The sequence below is a fragment of the Nipponia nippon genome, unplaced genomic scaffold, assembly GCF_047370975.1.
Source record: "Nipponia nippon isolate SJK-2023a ecotype South Korea unplaced genomic scaffold, ASM4737097v1 scaffold_18, whole genome shotgun sequence".
In the NCBI taxonomy this organism is placed as follows: Eukaryota; Metazoa; Chordata; class Aves; order Pelecaniformes; family Threskiornithidae; genus Nipponia; species Nipponia nippon.
This window is the reverse complement of record NW_028262334.1, coordinates 2,614,030-2,631,183: the sequence shown is the minus strand read 5'-3', so window position 1 is coordinate 2,631,183 and position 17,154 is coordinate 2,614,030. Positions and strand designations below refer to the sequence as shown.

At 52.3% G+C, this 17,154-nt stretch overlaps 1 protein-coding gene across 10 annotated transcripts; it reads left to right on the top strand.

Moving 5' to 3' along the window:
- The first annotated feature begins 9 nt into the window (after positions 1-9).
- Positions 10-15,723, top strand: ACAD10 (acyl-CoA dehydrogenase family member 10). Of its 10 annotated transcripts, XM_087754887.1 has the most exons (16): positions 10-106; positions 995-1,205; positions 1,719-1,867; positions 2,694-2,888; positions 4,501-4,659; positions 5,448-5,607; positions 6,053-6,194; positions 6,985-7,053; positions 7,861-8,042; positions 8,634-8,784; positions 10,036-10,181; positions 11,022-11,195; positions 12,109-12,464; positions 14,582-14,650; positions 14,741-14,813; positions 14,943-15,723. In XM_087754887.1, the coding sequence occupies exons 2-15, from the start codon at positions 1,040-1,042 to the stop codon at positions 14,771-14,773; spliced, it is 2,151 nt and encodes a 716-aa protein (XP_087611013.1). In that variant the 5' UTR covers positions 10-106; positions 995-1,039; the 3' UTR covers positions 14,774-14,813; positions 14,943-15,723. The 10 variants fall into 10 exon arrangements, with proteins under 10 accessions (XP_087611013.1, XP_087611011.1, XP_087611012.1 ...); XM_087754885.1 differs by lacking the exon at positions 14,741-14,813; XM_087754886.1 differs by having other exon boundaries at positions 14,741-15,723.
- Positions 15,724-17,154: the final 1,431 nt, after the last annotated feature.

The following is a 17,154-nucleotide window of genomic DNA, read 5'->3' as shown; positions in this document are numbered from 1 at the left end:
GAGGCGGCGGCGACGACGACGACGACGACGAAGCAGCGGCGGCGGCGGCGGCAGCGGCGGCGGGGGGCTGCCAGCGGCGGTCGGCTGCTTCTCGCGAGATTTCCCGGTGTGTTCTCGCGAGATTGAGGGGCTGGGGTCAAATGGCACGGTGAAGCCTGCCCTCTTCCTGGCAAGGCCTGGCCTGGACGAGGCCTAGGGAGGCCGGGGTACGGAGGGGGGGGCCCGGAAGGGACGGAGTCCCTTCCCGGCCCCCCCCTCCGTGCCCCGGCACCCCAAAAAGGTGACTTCAGGAGGGATGGGACACTGGGGGTGGAAGGGGGGGTGACAGTCCCGCCTGGGCAGGCCTGCATCAGAGCCACAGGCCCCGTTGCCGTGGCAACGCAGCCAAGCTGGAGGGACCAGGCCCCATCCCCTTAGGCTGAAGCGCCTCCCTTCCCCCCAGAAAACCCCCAACCCCCCCCCAAAAAACCCTTTTCTTCCTTTCCCCTCACACCCACCACGCTGGTATCTCGCAGCTCAGGGCTGTGCCAGGCATTGGTGTGGTTCATGCTTAAGTAAAAGAAACTAAAAGGCAGCCCAGCCCTGGAAACAAGGACTTCGCTTCATGGCTTAGAGCTGTCCATGAAGGATAAAGGATACGCCTGGATAATCAAGATAATGCCAGCGTCCTATAGCCCCTCTAACACGTCTTTGAAACCCTCTCAGCATCGTCTGGATCATAGAAGAATAACTATAGCAGGACTGACTCCAGGGACATCTGGATCAATAGACAAGCAAAAAGAACGTTGCAAAAATGTAGTCACTTTGCAAAGTTTTGCTGTGATGGGTAATCAGTAGTGTGGGTGTTAGTGATTAGTCAAATTATGTCATACCTGACCATTTGAAGGGTTTAAGGACCCAGTGTTACACCACATTCAGGTGCCCCAGTTTGGCTGGGACACTTCGTGTGCATGGATAAATATTTACCCTTGTCGTTCTATACTTTGCATCCTAGCCTCTCTCCTGGTTCGGCACGGGCCAGTTGCAAACTTTCCACAGCATGTACCTGAGGAGCATTGCCCGCGCCCCTTACCTGCTCTGTGCTGGGATCCGGCAGCACCCGCAGGGGTTAATTCGGCAGAGGCAATCTGGATGGTGCCATTATAAAGCCGTGATCTTTGATGCCAGCGGAGTGCTCCTCCCATCCCCTTACAAGACAGCCGCGGGTGTGTATTCTCATTTGCTCCTGTTGTTTCTATGCATGGAAGGAAAATAAATTTCAGGTGTCCCTGTCAGCTGCCTCTGGTTCTGGTAAGATATTCAAGAACTTGCGATGATGACGATGGTACCCTGTTGTGCCATCAGAAGTACTAGAACTGACAGTAACTGGCAACCGTGTTGACAGCTCCAGATCAGGGCCTGGACCCATCTGGTAATGAAACTGTCCTGTAATGACACCGGCTGATACCACCCAACATTGGTACAGTCCTTCAGGACACTTCAAGAACTCTGTGTTTTCACCCCAAGGGTACCACACCAAAAATAGCGGTGAGGTGCTTCAGTTGGGGGAATGCCCAAACTTCATCTATCCGTGTCTGGGTAAATTACCCCAGTCCAGCACATCGGTTCTCATGAATGCTGGTCGATGTATCAGACTTCAGAGGGATTTCAAGCTAATTTCCCAGTTCTGATGATGCCATGCGTGCTCTCTCCTGGCTTTCTTACTTTTCTCTGTTTAGACTGGGAGGCCCGGAATTGTATTCCAGCCGGCACCATCCAGCAAGCTATATTCTCTGGAGGGGAAAATAGTCCCTCTCTGAAGTACACAAGAGGAGAGCTGACGAGTGTGGAGTTTTTGCAGGAATTGGGACAGCAGTGCTTTGAGATTGTAAGCCAACTCCCCCCTCCTCTCTTTGTGCTTCCTGACTGCAGGGAAACGGGATCCTGCGATGTGGTGGTTCAGTGAGGAAAGACGAGCTTTTAAAAGAAATCCTCTGATGGAAGGGTCTGGATTTACCATCTAGGAAGCATTGCTGTCTGATCAGGGCAGACTTTTCACTGCCATCATCACTCTGGTACCCAGGCAGGATGACCGGCTGAATTTGCCTTCACTTCCACCAGCCTCTTCCTGCATATTTCATAACTTTTTTTATTTCGGGACACCTCTAGGATCAGCCGAGATGAGAAGTCAGAGAGTCAGGGATCAGCTAAAAGCCTTTTGCTGCTACTTCCTACATGGGCATGCTCAATGGATGGAGGCCATGGTCTCCAGGGAGTGTTCTTAAGATCAGTAGAAGCCCCTCCACCACAGCTCCAGGAACACAGTGCAAGAATCTTCTTTTCAATCAAGTCTTTTTGAAACAGCTCGGTCTAAAATGCAGATTCCTTTCCTGCCTGCTGAATGGTAAAGCAGTATTTATCTCTAACCTGCTTTGATACCGTGGCAGGCACAGTCCTAGTGCATTTCTCTTTCCCAAAATCAGCCCTTTATCTCTGCTGCTGCTTCTGTAGAATTAGTAATGTGAGAACGCTTGTTTATTTGGTCTAAGCAATTTAGCTGGGAGATTCCCTGACTGCCTTCTGCTGCCAAAGGAAGTAGGACGGCAAGATAAGATGAGCAGGCAGCCTACCTACCCAACCACTCTTATTTTCCTCCCTGCTTAAAAACCATTTATGGTTAATTATCATTCTTGGGGGTTTCTCTGGTTTCTTAGGCAAATGTCTGTGTTCCAGTGGACTCTTTTCTCTCGGACTTAATCAGAAATGAGATGATAAAACAGCTCCCCATAATGGCAGAAGCAGTACAGTGTATCCGTGCGGAAGGTCTTAAGACAGCTCTTCTAAGCAACAACTTCTCTCTGCTGAATGGAGAGGCCTTTCTGCCCCTAGACCGAAAGCACTTCGATGTGGTAAGCCTGGATGGATTCCAAAATGCATTTCTGTAGCTAGGTCTATAGAAAGCTGCAAGTGAAATTCTTTACACGCAGGTACCAAATGAACGGCAACCAGCAGCACGTATTAGTAGACATAAATGTAACAATCTGTGAAAATGTTGCCTGGCATAATTCGCTGTAGTGACTGGGCCTTGAAGAGGGTCTGAGTGAGTGGCAGGTACTTGTGCATTTGAAAATTCATTGCAAAATGCCCACGCAACCACAAGTATACGTGTAACAGGCACAGCTAGTTATGTCAATAAAGGACTTGGAAGCTGAAACACTCTACAAGAAATAAATGTTATTACCCAGTGCCCCTGCTTCCTGTGTATTGAGTCCTTACTCTTTTAAAGCTTGTTTCATCCCAAAGAATTGCAAAGCATCCCCCATATTAGAAAAATCCCACTACCGCAACATGCTGATCTGTCTGAGCTGATGAGCAGGCAGAGACCCATCTCCCAGCATGCTTCACTTTTGAAAAGATGAACCAGATTAGCCATGAACCTTGAGGCTGGTTCGAATGGCTTCACTTGAACAGGCAGTTATGAGGACTCGCTTCAGCATGACAGAAAATTTGCGGTTTTGTGTGCCCCAGCTCAAATCTTTGAATTTCAGGAGTTTATTCATGACTTGTTTGTTTTATAGCTTTGATTGAGACAACAAAATATGCAAAGAAGAGTCGTATCAACACATTTAAAACCTGGGACTGTTTAAAGTCATCTTGTCAACATTATGTCATTATCGACTCGGCTTTCTGTGCATTATACTAGTGACACCAGTGCCTATGAAGTTCTCTTAGTGGAGTGATGCTCTGTTGTGATGTTCTGTGGTACCTTTCATCCCAGACTGTTTCAAAGCACTTTAATAAGCATGGGCTATCCGGTGTCATCACTCATGCAGTGTGGCTCTTCTTTAACAGCAGGCAACAGCACTGCACAGTAATTAGTGAAAAAAAAAATTAATTGAATGTGGATTTCCATTAGGATTGGCTTTTATGTCTAGCTAATAGATTCATTTCTATTCCTAGAGTGTCTGTCAGTGCAGGGGTGAAATATTGCTTGAATTTTTTATGGTTTTGAGGGCAATGTGACTATCCAGAGACTGACTCAAGATTTTTTTGATCCAAGTTTGGGCAGATGATTATGATCAACATCTCCGCTGCTGTGAAGATCGCTTTGGCGTGGTTGATAGGTGCAATGGTCAGGACACCGCTTTTCCAGATCATTTGGAAGGTGGTGCAATCCAAGGCTTTCTTGGACAGCACTGAGCAATTGGTTCAGCATAGTCTGGGACATCCAGTGAGTCTCCCACATCGTGACATCTCGTTGGATATCTTCCATCCAAGGACTGGCTGATCCTGTTTAGCTTATTTGAGCTGACAGAGCCACAGCCAAGCAATTGGCACCCACGCAGCCACTTGAATCACGTCCTATCCAGCTCTGTCAGCCCTCCATTCCCCGTGTCCTTTATTTCACATGTTACTTAGACTGTCAGTCTCTTTCCCACCCTCCCATGCTCCATTTCCAACACTGCACAGATGTTTGTGGTCACAGTAGGCTCATGCATAATCTATTTGTTGTTGCCGTAGATGGTTGAATCTTATCGCGAAGGAATGCACAAGCCAGATCCCCGTATCTACAAGCTGTGCTTGGAGCGCTTGGGTGTTCAGCCCCAGGAATCCATCTTCCTCGACAACAGCAGCCAGAACCTAAAAGCAGCAGCCCAGCTTGGCATTCGAACAGTGAAGGTACAAAGCAATGCAACGAGGGCAGGCTTTGGGGATGGTTTCTAAGTCCAGAAGCTGTGTTTGACTTGAATGGCCCAGGATTTTCAATCACAGTGGCAGACTTGTGTTGCCAAGCCTTTTGTTTCAGCCTGTCCTTATTCCTACAGGATGTGGTGGGGTTAAAGGGGAGGATTACTGGCAAAGTCTGCACTGCCCTGTTTCATTCACAGCTCTAAACCCTACAGCCAGTGTAAACTCAGAGAAGTCGCTTCTCCTTTATGGACCCATTTCCTATTAGAGAAACAGCCCCAACCGTATGGTTGAGACAACCACATCCATCTGATGTGAGAAAATAAGACATATTGAATACGTTTCTAGAAGCTCTGAGGCTTCATGGATCTGTCAGCTGGGGAGTGGCTGGTTAACTCCCAGGCTTTGAGGATGGTAAGCACAGGGGTTTTACTTTGGTGAGGGGGAAGGACAAGCATGGCACTGGTGGGAAGAGTGAACTCTTCTCCCCTGGACCGCACACAGGGAATTCCAGCTCTTAGCCCAGCCCAAGCTCACAGTGCCAATGCCACACTAACAGGAACGTCTCCAGGACAGAGACCAAGACGGGAGGCTCAGCGAGTATTGGTAATGGCACTCTGTGCTGGCAGGGACTGACCAGTGAACTCCTGTGTGTCTTAGTGGATTGGTGCTGTGGGACTCACAGATAAATGCCTCACAAGTGTGCAGAGCTCTTTATTTCCCAGGCAATTTTATCCTCTAACTATCACCCAGTGTTTCTCTCTCCCTCCTGCTTTCAGGTCGATGATCCAGAAGTAGCACTCAAAGAGCTGGAAACCTATCTGGGTTTTCCTTTGCAAGGGTTTGTTCCATATACTCGTTCAGTGAGACCAAGCATGGAAATCCCAAAAGATCATCTGCAAAAGTACCTTGGAAATGTTCTCGGTGACCAGGCAACAGGTATCACAGTGGTTTTTGCTCTTCAGCCTCAAAGCTCGCATATTCTGGAGCCATTGGCTCTTTCCATCCTACGACAGATGGATTGAAAAATAGTATTAATGAAAGGCTCCTAATCTCCAAGCAAATGTTGCAGCCATTCGGGTTTCAGGGATCTGTCACTGTTTCCCAGAAATGGGAAACAACATTTTAGGACTTCCTCATTTGGGAGGGATTGAGCATAAGTTGCCAAAGAGATGCCAGGAATATTCCTGGCCTGTGAGCCATCTATGAGCAATTGCCATGCTCTCCAGGGATTTGGGACACAGGAGCAAAGTGTAGGTTCCCGATTGCTGCAAGTGGGATCTCAGACCCAGGCGCAGGAAGGGGAAGTAAAACCTGGAGAAGTGGTGAGAACTAATCCCAGCTCATGCTTCTGTCTGCTGACCCTCTGCTCTCAACTCTTCAGGCCCACTAGTGTTACGGCAATTTGGCCACGGACAGTCTACTCGGGCCTATTGTGTCAAGTTTGGAGATCGCTTGCTTGTGCTGAAGAAGGAGCCCTCTGACAGCCTGCATCCCTCAGGCCCTGCTGTCAGAATGGAATACAGGTGAGAAGGAGCTGCGCTCCTCATGCCAGCTGACCGGGGAAGACTCTTGTAGATCCCAAACAAGCCCCTCCTAGTGCTCTGCTCCAGCCTCGCCTTTTCTGTCCCACATCATGCACACAGTTCACACACCTGCCTCCCACATTGTCCTCCCCTGCCTTTTGCACAGCTCCGTATCCCAGTCTGTGATCCGTCCATTTGCTACGTCTAGCGTGAGCAGTCCTGGCTTGAGAGACAAGGCTGTGCTACCGCCCTGCAGCTGGTGGTGAGCATGCAGTTAGGACCCTGTGCCTGTGAAAAGCACCCTCCCCACTCCTGCACCGCGATCCTTCCCAATCCACGGAGCACACCACAGCTCTCCCAGCACGTGCTGGGAGACGCAGGATCTCACTGTCGCGTCTGGCACCTTGGGTGGGAGAGAGGTTGCAGCACGACACTGCAACTGCGCAGCGAGGAGCCTAGCTAAGGGCTAGCCCCGTGCTGGAGTGGTCATGCTGCAAACCACTTTGCTGTGCCAGAGGTCCCTGCCTCAGCAGCAGAGCAGCAGGACACGTGGGGGGGCTGCTGTGGTCTCCCCTTGGTTTTTCAGAGTGTGTTAGTCTCGAGGCTGTGGGCCATACAAAAATTTTGCTGTGCTGCTTTCCCCTACCCCCAGCCATGTTATTTTAGTGTGCTTAAAACTGAGCACAGGACTCTCTTTAACATTGCGTGTCTGCCTAGCAACAATGCAGTTCTCGTGTTGATTCCCTAATGCCTTTCTGTGCTGACGCGGCTCTCTGACTCGCCCTGGCAGGGTACTGAAGGCACTCTCTGAGGCTGGTGTTCCTGTTCCTACTGTACTTGCCCTCTGCGAGGACAGAAGGTAATCTTGTCCCTCAGCTTTCACTCTGTGCTTGACAACTTCAGCCAGATTCCCCCAAAGACGAGGAGAGGAGAGAAGGAGCCAGACCTCACAAAGTGCACTGGTCTAATTAGTGTTTGCCCAGTCTTGGGCTAGAGGAGCCTCTAGAAGTTCAAAGGACAGTAACACTTTTATTTGGCTTGGTTTAGGTGTGTCCTATTTTAGCAATTAATCAAAATGCTGTCTTCCTTTGAAAAGGGGCTATAAAACAATGTTGTAGGGCTTCCCGCTGACTCAGAGTGCTCAGGTTTCCAATAAGGAGGTGATTTTTCTAACTGCCAGTCCTCAGACTTGCCCCAAGATCTACAGCCACGATAGCAGCAAGTCTGAGACCGAGACACCCTGTCTAGCCTGCAGTCAGCACAGCTACGCTCAGATCTCTGCTGGCTGCAGTAATAAGTCTCTGCACTGCAGTTAAATGTGTGTCCACCGTTGGTGATGTTTGCATGCGACAGCCCGGCTCCAGAGCCCACTGCAGGGGAGGCAGGGAGGTGGTTGGTGCTGTAGCCCGGCCCCAAGCTCAGCTTCCTGGGGCTGGAGGGAACGGGACTGGTCGTGCCACAGCTGTGTGCTACAGGCTGGCAGCCTGCGCTGTTGGGCTTGAGCCCAGGCCACAGCTGGGCGTGAGTGCTCAAGTGCTGCTGAGGCTGCTCTTCACCTTGCCATGCAGGTGAGGCCTGGGGGCACGTTCAAGGTGCAGGTGAGATTTGAGGGGTGGTAGGTAGCAGGTTTAACCTCAGACCTGCTGGTTCCACCTTGCCTCCCCAGCACCCTTGGCACACCTTTCTACCTGATGGAGCACTGTGCTGGCCGCGTCTACAGCGACGTCTCCCTGCCTGTGCTGCAGCCTAGCCAGCGAAGGGCTATTTATGCTGCCATGAGTCAAGTCCTCTCCAAGATCCACAGCGTAGACCTCAGAGCAGCCAAACTGGAGGACCTCAGGGAGCATGGTGAGAGAAGGCTATGTATCCTCTATCGCTGTTTTCTTCTCCTGTGTATCAGCATCTCAAGGGATAGGCTCGGGTACAGGGCTTTGGGCCAAACTTGGGGGCAGTTGGGAAAGCAAAGATGGGCATCAGACTGTCTGAATCCCCAGGCATGGTGGGAGGGTGTGGAGATCTGCTTTAGATCCTCCAGGCCTGTGTTTCCTGTTACTAGTCCCCAGAGCTTCCCGCCATGAGCAAGAGCTGCACTGTGGGCGCAGGAGTAACTTGTTTGCTGCCATCTCTGACCAAACTTCCTCAGCTCCTCCAGTCTGTCTCAGGGAGATAGCAGGGCTATCTCAGCTTCTCAGAGTTGGTGGAGAAGTTACGTTTTCGCCCAGGATCTGATTATTTCCGCCAGAATATCAAATCCAGTGCCCAGTTAAGAACGTATGAGACCCCTGGAAATCACAATTAAACTCTTGGAGCTTATTTCAGGGTGCTGGACTGAGATCTGCTTGGCTGTTTGACTTTTTCTGCGTGCATCTTTTATGCATCTCTTTTGAAGCGTCTTTGTGCCTGTCCCTTTCCCTGAGAGCTTTCTTTCCCTTTTTACAGGTAATTACATTCAGTGGCAAGTTAAGACCTGGACAAAGCAGTATCGAGCTATGGAAACTCATGTTATCCCAGCCATGGAGAGACTCATTGAGTGGCTGCCTCTGCATTTTCCTGAATCTCAGAAGACAACAGTCGTGCATGGTGATTTCAGGTACTGCTTGGCTGACAGCACTGCCCTGGAGCACATCCTGGGTGGCAGAGAGGGAGAGAGAGTGTAAAGCAATATGCAAACTCCAAAGAGGTGCTGAGCTGGGCTGGCACAGCAGCTTCAGAGCAGTCCGAAAGCTGGGCTCTGGGTCATGTTCAGCATCCCTCAGGTAATGAGACCTAGAGGGCCACAAACCCTTCGCATCTGTCATGAGAAACATATTCCAAGAGCTCTGACCGGTGCTGTCTTGCACCCAGAGCTCTCCTATTTTCCCCAGTGTTTATCTGCCTACTGATCTGTGGCAGTTTAAAGCAGCGCGCACTTGAGAGCAGGGAAACCAGGGCAGGAACTGAAAGCCTGGACTCCTGATGTCCGTTTCCAGTCTTTCTGCCTCAGTTGGTGTTTCAGAGGTTCTTTGCCCAACCACTGCACACACTGGTCTAACAGTGGGGGATCATCAACTCCTCCTGCAATACTCAGAAATCAGTCCTGGAGCGTGCTGCTAATGATACTTGGTGCTTAAAGGGTTTGGGTGGCTGGTGAGATGCTGCAGGATGTATGGCAGAACCTGGCAGTGTTACGGGTGAAGTCATGGAGGTGCGTGGTGGCTGAGGACAGAGGTGAGGGACGCTGAGAGCTACTTCTGTGTTGTCAGATCCTGGCTGCCAGGGGTGTGAAGCTGCAGCGTAGGCGTGTGCCAATTCCGGGCCAAGGCTCCTTCCCGTGAGGCTTAGCGCACACGGTTCCTGTGTGACTGGAAGCTGGGGAGCTCTCTGCACCCTGGCAGGATGGCTGCCCTCTGTTTCCTCCTCAGTAGGCTGCTGCCCTCTCCTGGGGCTCAAACTGTTGAAGGCTGTACTATGCATAATCTACAGCACATGACAATGCAGGGCCTGGAATTGTTATGTGCCTTTGAAATGACCAGAAGATCCTCCTGGACAGTGACTTGCCTGCTTCACTTTTTGGCTAGCCTGTCCTGTAACATCTGTTAATGATCTGAGGCCCTGAATAATTTGGTTTCATTCTTCAAAGCACAGTTCTGTTCATCATTAACCAGGGAGGTCACTATTGAGTAATCTCCATCCTCCCTGACCTATGCTTGCAGAAATTAATCATTCACTTGTGCAGCCTCCCAAAGGACTTGGCAATTTTTGAAGAGAGGGAAAAGCACTGGAAAGCACCTACTGCTGCTGAGCACTAGGATTTTTTTTCCCCTCTTGAGACTTTTCTGATCTCTTTTTCCCTCTGATACAGGATGGATAACCTGGTCTTTCATCCAGACAGGCCAGAAGTCCTTGCTGTCCTTGGCTGGAAGCTTTCAACTCTAGGAGATCCCATCTCTGATTTGGCGAATAACTGTATGGCCTACTTCCTGCCACCTCACTTTAATGCACTGAGAGGTACAGAGAGGGGCAAAGTCACATTTGACACACGGAGAGGGGAAACAGAGTTCAGAAACAGATTAGCTCCAGCTCAGAGCGCTCAGCTGACAGTTGGGCTCATTGCAGTTGGAAAGGGCTGTGGGTCTCCTCCCATATTCCCTGCTCTGCCCTTTCTCCCCTCCCTGAAGAACCCTGCATCCCTCCAGGGTGGAAACGTCTTTCTGCATGCGCAGTAATCGCTGTGCCATGATCGCCCCATCCCTGGTTTGTCTCATATCTGCTACCCGTTTGGCAGATACTCTGCCACGTGCTCCCTACCCTGGCTGGTCCTGTCACCCTGTTCATGCACCTTTGTTAGCAGTCATGTCGGGCATGGCCCCAGAGAGGAGGACACTGCTTCACAGCTTGCAAAACTGTGTTTAGAAATTAGTTTGGATTATTTTCCCTCTCACTTCAGCTGTAAAGCTGGGGAACTCTTTCGGGTGGGAGAGCTGTGAACCAGGCCTGCCCAGAAGGGCTTTGTCCACGAAGTTATGCATTTGTTAAAAAGAACAGTGTGGGGGTAAACAGGGAGGAAAATCACCCCATTGTTTAGGAGGAAGATCCATCAGTCACTGCTTTCACAATCTCACCCCAGTGAAGAAAACTGCCCCGTATGCATTTCACCTATGTGGGTTGGTGCCAAACCCCCATTGTTATGTACGGACACAGCATGGCAGCAGCGCAGGTGTTGGATGGGTACAGGTGTCTCCGCTGCTCCACAGCTGCATGGCTCTGCCACAAGCTTCACGGCATCCCTAGGCAGCTCTGAGCTCCTCACTGTCTGTTGCTTCACTGTTGCCTCCTCACGTGTTCCAGGCTTAAGGAAGTGTGATTTGGGGCACCTGGGAGTCCCCACGGCAGAGGAGTATTCCCAGATGTACTGTGGCCACATGGGAGTGGAGCGCCCTGAGAACTGGAATTTCTACATGGCCTTTGCCTTTTTCCGACTGGCTGCAATGCTGCAGGGGCTCTACAAACGCTCTCTGGCAGGTGAGGAACCCAACCACGCCGGCCCTGTTCTGCACAGGTCTCCAGCCAGAGCACCGGTGTGGGGAGAGCTCTCACACTGAACCGGGGGAGGTCAGACCAGCAGCATGTGCTGCAGGGTTCAGGCACTTCTGGCTGTGAATCCTGAGAGCTCTGAATTTCCAGGTGCTACAGCAAAGCGTGGCATGTCTGACAGTGGTGTGCTTTCAGCACAGAGCTCCTGTGGGAAATAAGGGATCAAAATGAGAGATCTTGTTTCACTCTGGAGGTGAGTGACCTGGGAGTAATCGTGCAGTGAGTTATTGCTGCATGTAGGCATGAGGGATGCGAACGGTGTGTCCTGTAAAGCACAGAGCTCCCTCGCTGCTCCAGCACAGGCTCTGGAGGGTGCGAGGCTGCTATAAGCCCTCAGGCAGGCTGTGTTGTGTAGTCAGGTTGTGCCCTGCAAACAGAAAAAAAGGGCCAAAGGGGTGCACACACAGGGCGTTTCCCCAACGGCTGCTTTTTGCTGGATGCAAGGTCTGCTCTGTTCCTGTTTGCTGTTTGTGCTGATTGGAGGTTGCTGTGTGATCGATTTTCTTTCATGGGAGAACTGAGCAGAGGCCAGAGTTCAGAGCTCAGACCCGTGTCCTACAGGTGGAGCTCTCAGACCTTCAAACTAAGCACCACCTTCGAAGAGAGACTGGAAAGCAAGGAGGTGGTGTGAACTCTCAGTGCTGTTTATCTGCATACATCAGGTCTGGCCTGGGAGTCCTTATCAGAGAAAAACAAGACATTATTTTCGTATTCCTTAGAGAGGAGCCTCCTCCGGTCCTGCTGGGCTGGCCCAGACAAGGGCACATGGCGCTGTTTGGGATGTGACTACCTAACACGGGCTCGTTCAAACAAAGATGTCCTATTCTTCTTTTGTCCCCAGGGAGGCCAGCCCCAGGTGAAAGCAGCCCGGACGATGCAGAGTTCGTGGCCGACCTGGCTTGGGAGTTCGCCATAAAAGAAGGATTCCGCGTGTTTGACAGCCTCCCCACCACAAAGCCTCTCGCACGACGTTACAGCACCTGGGCCAGGCGAGGGCTGATCCTCAGCAGGAGCTATGGTACCTGGGCACGTCCTGGGGCAGCTCGGGAGCCCAAAGCCCCCCTGGTCACTCCCCCCAACAGCCTGCTGGGAGTGGCCCAGGGTCTTTGCTGCAAGCTGGGAAAGATCATGGGGGTCCAGTGGAGTTTTCTGATTTCCCAGCCCAGATGGACTCCACGTTCTCTTCTAGAACTGAAGGTGAGACACCTTCCTCCCTAAAGTAGCTTTGCTTTGCTGCACCTGCACCAGGGTGGGGGATTGTGGCATGCCTCTGAGTGTCCTTGCTTTCCTGCTCACATCAGACACTTGGCACTTGTAGAGTCCAACGGCTTGTGGAAAGGGGGCCGGGTTCCTGTTGCTGGCTACATTCAAGTCACAGAGTTCATATTCTGAAGAAACAGCAATTTCAGAAGCTGGCGCTCCCTTCCAAGATGAGCAGATTAACGCCAACCCAGCTGTAATTGCCGGTGCTGCTGCACCAAGGTCCTGCCACCAATGCTGGTGGAGTCCCCAGAGCTTGGCCGGGCTTGGACTTTTCAACAGCTGCCACTCCAGCACTGGCTCATTCCCTTCCCCTGGCAGGGCTCTGGAGTCTCGCTGCTGCCTCTGTCTGGGAAAGGCTAAGTTAACTCTCTCTGTAAGAGTCCCTCCCAGCGCTTCCTTGGAAGGTCCCTCCGATAGGGCAGGGAGCTGCTTGCACCTCCACAGCTTCGTTTCCTCCTTTGTCTTCTCTTATCCTGCTCTCCCTGGCAGGGGCTGTCCCTGCAGACGTCCCGGTCAGCAAACAGTCGCCTGCCCAGTGATAAGCCGAGTGTGATCGGTAGTGCGGGCTCTGGGATGCCACTTGGAGTTTGGCCCTGCCACCATCCTGGGCTCTCCTGTACAGAGTGGGTGCTGCCTAAGCCCTGAACCCTCAAAATGGAGGGATGTTGGTCATTCCTGGTATGGTGGTGAGGAAGCAGAAACGGGCTACCAAAGTGACTTGTCATGTGGTGGGTCAGTGGCAGAGATGGGAGCAGCATTGGGTTTCGAACTGTAGAGCTTTAATTACGCATCTTTTCCTTCTGCCAGTGCAAGGCAGGTCAGGTAAATACGCAGGTATCGGGACACCTAGGTCCCCTGCCCAGGCTCTGCAAACTGTCTGGTTTCTCTGTGCTTCCATTTCCCAGTGCTGCTGGTGGCCACGGTGCGGCTCAGTGTGCTCGTGGCTCTGGGCTGGCTGGTGTCGCAGACAGATTTGCCGGGAGTGGTGTCATAAGTAATCATTCACAGAGTGTGTCATGAAAGCAAACATCCCTATCCTTTGGTTGCTACCAAGATTATATTCTTAATGTATTCTGGTGACATTATCAAATTCTAGTGGGTTACTTAACTGCCTTTTAGCTGCCAAAAAAAAAAATCCCATCTGTTGTTCAGCCCTTCAGAAGCATTTCCTTGTGCTCTGGCAGAAACCAGCAAACCCCAGCATTTCAGGGTGCTTAGCAGCTGATCCCCTGAGAGGGTGGAAAAGGAGGGGAAGCAGCAGCTCTGGGGAATTTGGAAGTGCTGAGATGAGCAGATCTCCTCGTCCTTCTTCCAAACACTCATCTTCGGAGCTGGGAGAGAGTCACCAAGTCTCCAAACATCAGGACTGCCACGCTCTCTACTCCATGCCTTGGGCTTGTGGTAGAGACACTGCTCCTTGTCTGGGGGACCAGAGAGCCCCCTCATCCCTGCCATCTCCCTGTCCACCCCACTCTTCTTTCCCTTGGCATTGCCCCTGCTCTGTCAACCTTTGCTATGGAAGCATGTTGTGAAAGCCAGGGGAGGAGTCTTGCTGCCTGCGGCAGAAAGACAGTGCAATGGAGTGTTAAACAGCCAAGTAGTCCTGGCCTGGGACTGTCACAGCACTCATAAGCTGGGCAAGGGCCAAGGGAAAGGGCAAGCCCGCCTCATGCCAGCTGGCACGGCAGGGGTGGAGGTTCGGCCCAGTGAGCTTGGTAGCAAGATGCCCTCGGCTGAGGCGCTCTCGGCAAAACAGGGCAGCGTCTTGGCTGATCCTGCCACGTCCTGCATGGGGAGCCAGCAGGCTTCGCACACTGGTCCCGAAGGCTGCCTGTCCCCGTAGTTCTCCGGGGAGATCCTCTCCAAGGTTGCAGAGCAAAGCTCAATTTCTCTCTCAGAGCGAGTGTAAGCGCGTCTGGCCAAAGCACCGGGCACACAGCTGCGCTCCCAGCGTCGTGCCTGGGATGGAGCCAGGACTGGCTATTGGAGGGGGCCAGCACCAGGGTAGGAGGTTGTAGGAGGATATAATGTGTCTCATCCTCTTCCATCAGGCAGAGAGTGCCCGGACCAAAGCAGTGGCTCTGATGATGACTGTGCGGGCCATGGATCAGGACAGCCAGGTGAGCAGATGCATGCATCTAACATTTGACCCTTCTCTGGCCCAAATAAAGCAACACAGAGACACCTCCCTTCTGGGGCCTCCTCCACAGCAGGAACGAGGCATTGCAGTCTGGGGCCCGTGAGCACGAAGGGTGATTTTTTCTGTCCATTGTGAGATCCCAGGTGAGGACATTTCCCCAGCACTGCGTTTCCCAGGGCATTTGGAGGGGACTGGGTCATTTGCTGCCATGCTTCCCTGGTCCTGCAGCCCCTTACTTGCCCTGTGTGGGCTTTGATCTCGCTCTCACAAAGGTCTCTGGAGCAGGACATCTCAGCAGTGCAGACCCCAGCCTGGTGCTTCGCTCGGACCTGAGCTCCGTGTCTGGCTGAAGGTCCCGCGTGATTCACAGGACAGCGCTCTCCAAACCAGAGCTGAGCCACTAGCCGCAGCGCTGGGAGCCTCGGACGTGAGACTGAACCAGCCACTCTGGCATGGGAGAGGTCATGCTAACAGCAGCCCGGGAGCTTCTGAATTTCAGTGGTGTTTGCTGTTATCTGGTATCTGGGCTCCGTGCCTTTATTGCCAGGCTCCATAGGTATGGGGCAAATCCATCCTTGGGTCATGAGGCTGCAGGCAGTCGATACCAGCCTTGCAGGGGGGGAGTTCGTCAGGAACGACCAGGTAGAGGTGCAAGACTTGGTTTTGGGAATAAAGAGAATGGAGCAGGGTGTCTCTCCTCCTTCAGCACAACACCTCCAGCTACCTGCAGCCTCTAGAAGGACTCCAGTCAGTGGTGGGGGGAACTGAATTGGATCCTTGAGAACTCATGGCTTCAGGGGAGACTCCGGAGCTGAGGCAGCCCCTGGAGCTGGGAGGAACTGGGAGGCCTCCATGGTCGCATGACTGCAGTGGATCTCTCTGGGTTTCTCTGGGGATCGGCGAGGATGAGGACTGGATCAGTGGGGGCTGTCAGTGCTTCACAGAGGCCAGCAGCAAGGAGAGAACTGTGGGAACAATCATGGGAATTCCTGGGCTGTTTGTGTGTAGTCTGATATTAACTCAATATTAAAGTGATGGGCACACTTCTTTGAATTCTTCTCCAGCTTCTCCTGCGTGGGCGCAGCCTCACAGCCCACTTTCACAAGGCCACGTCCCTCTGCCCAGGGCGGCCACCACACCCCTGCTGTCAGGGGCACAAGGGGTGCTGCAGAGGAGCCCTGGGGCGGCCGTGCTGGCTGCTCAACACCTGGACCATAGGGCTGTAGGGAAGCCTGGTAACCCGAGCTTTGGTTTCTCCCAGGCTCCAGGGTGAAATTCTACCTCAACCCCTGGCACTTGGCTCTGCGGTGGAAGGGGGAGGGAGCCTGGATCTGAGCCGGTATCTGCCCAGCCCAGACAGTTGGGATGATTTCCTAGCAGGCACCTGGCCTTTGCGCCTCCCACCATCTCGTCTTTCAGGCAGGCTCAATCCCAGCCAGCTGAGAGTTTGAGGCAGAGCACTGGGTCTGCCGTGAAGGTGTTTTCCTCCTTTGCATGTGGTTGTAGTGCTGCTGGGTTTGTCTGCTAAGCCCCAGGGAAGGGAAGGGTCCTGCTCAAGAGGAGCAAAAGCATTAACACAGGGCTAATGCCCAATGTCATCGCTTGTCCATCCAGGTATCAGCAGAATGGGAGCTTAGCCCTGAGCACGGCTTGGCTGGAGCTCAGCTCTGAGATGTGCCCTGGGGATACGCAGCCTGGCCCAGTCCCGCTGGGAGACGCACAGCGCATGCAGGCACGTCTCTACGGGTAAAAGAGGTCTTTCTGGCATCTCCCAAAAGTGGTTTAATGCATACAGGTCTGCAATAGGAGGGAGAACATGTTGGAACAAGCAGTCCTTGTGAGTGCCGCCTCCTGAAGGGCTGCCCAGGGCCCCCTGTCTGGGGCAGAAAGGGGTATCAGTCACCTTTCAGGGGATGTGGCCGGCCAAGGACGAGAGAGGCTGAGATCCAGCGCAAGAGGATTTCTTTTCAGCTGATCTAGGAAACGCGCAGCCTAAGCTGAGTCCTGCTGGATAACCTTGGGCAGTCGTTTTGCCTCTCTGGCCGTTGTGGTTCCTCCCTGCAAAACGGGGCTGATATTCCCCTCCTGAGTGAAATGCCCGGAGACCTGCAGATGCAGGAACTACCACCGTGCTACCACAAGGCTTTCAGCGACCTGGGTCTTCCAGGACAGTGAGTTATATTATTTTTGAATTGACATAATTTTTCTGGCCCCTTTAATAACCCAGAGCCATCCACCTCCAGTTACCCTTCACAGATCCCTCACTAAAGGAGCCAAAGAGGTACTGTCAGATACAGGGTAATTACCACAGGCTTGTTTTGGAGGTTAAAAACTCTTTATATTCTTGGTCTGTGGCTTCCTTAGCGATGGCGACGATAACTTGAGAACATCTCTGTTCCCTGCGTGTGAATCTGCACTTAGGCACACTGAAGTTGCGCAAGGCATCTTAAGCAAACAAGCAGAAAAGGCCTTTAGCCGTTGTTG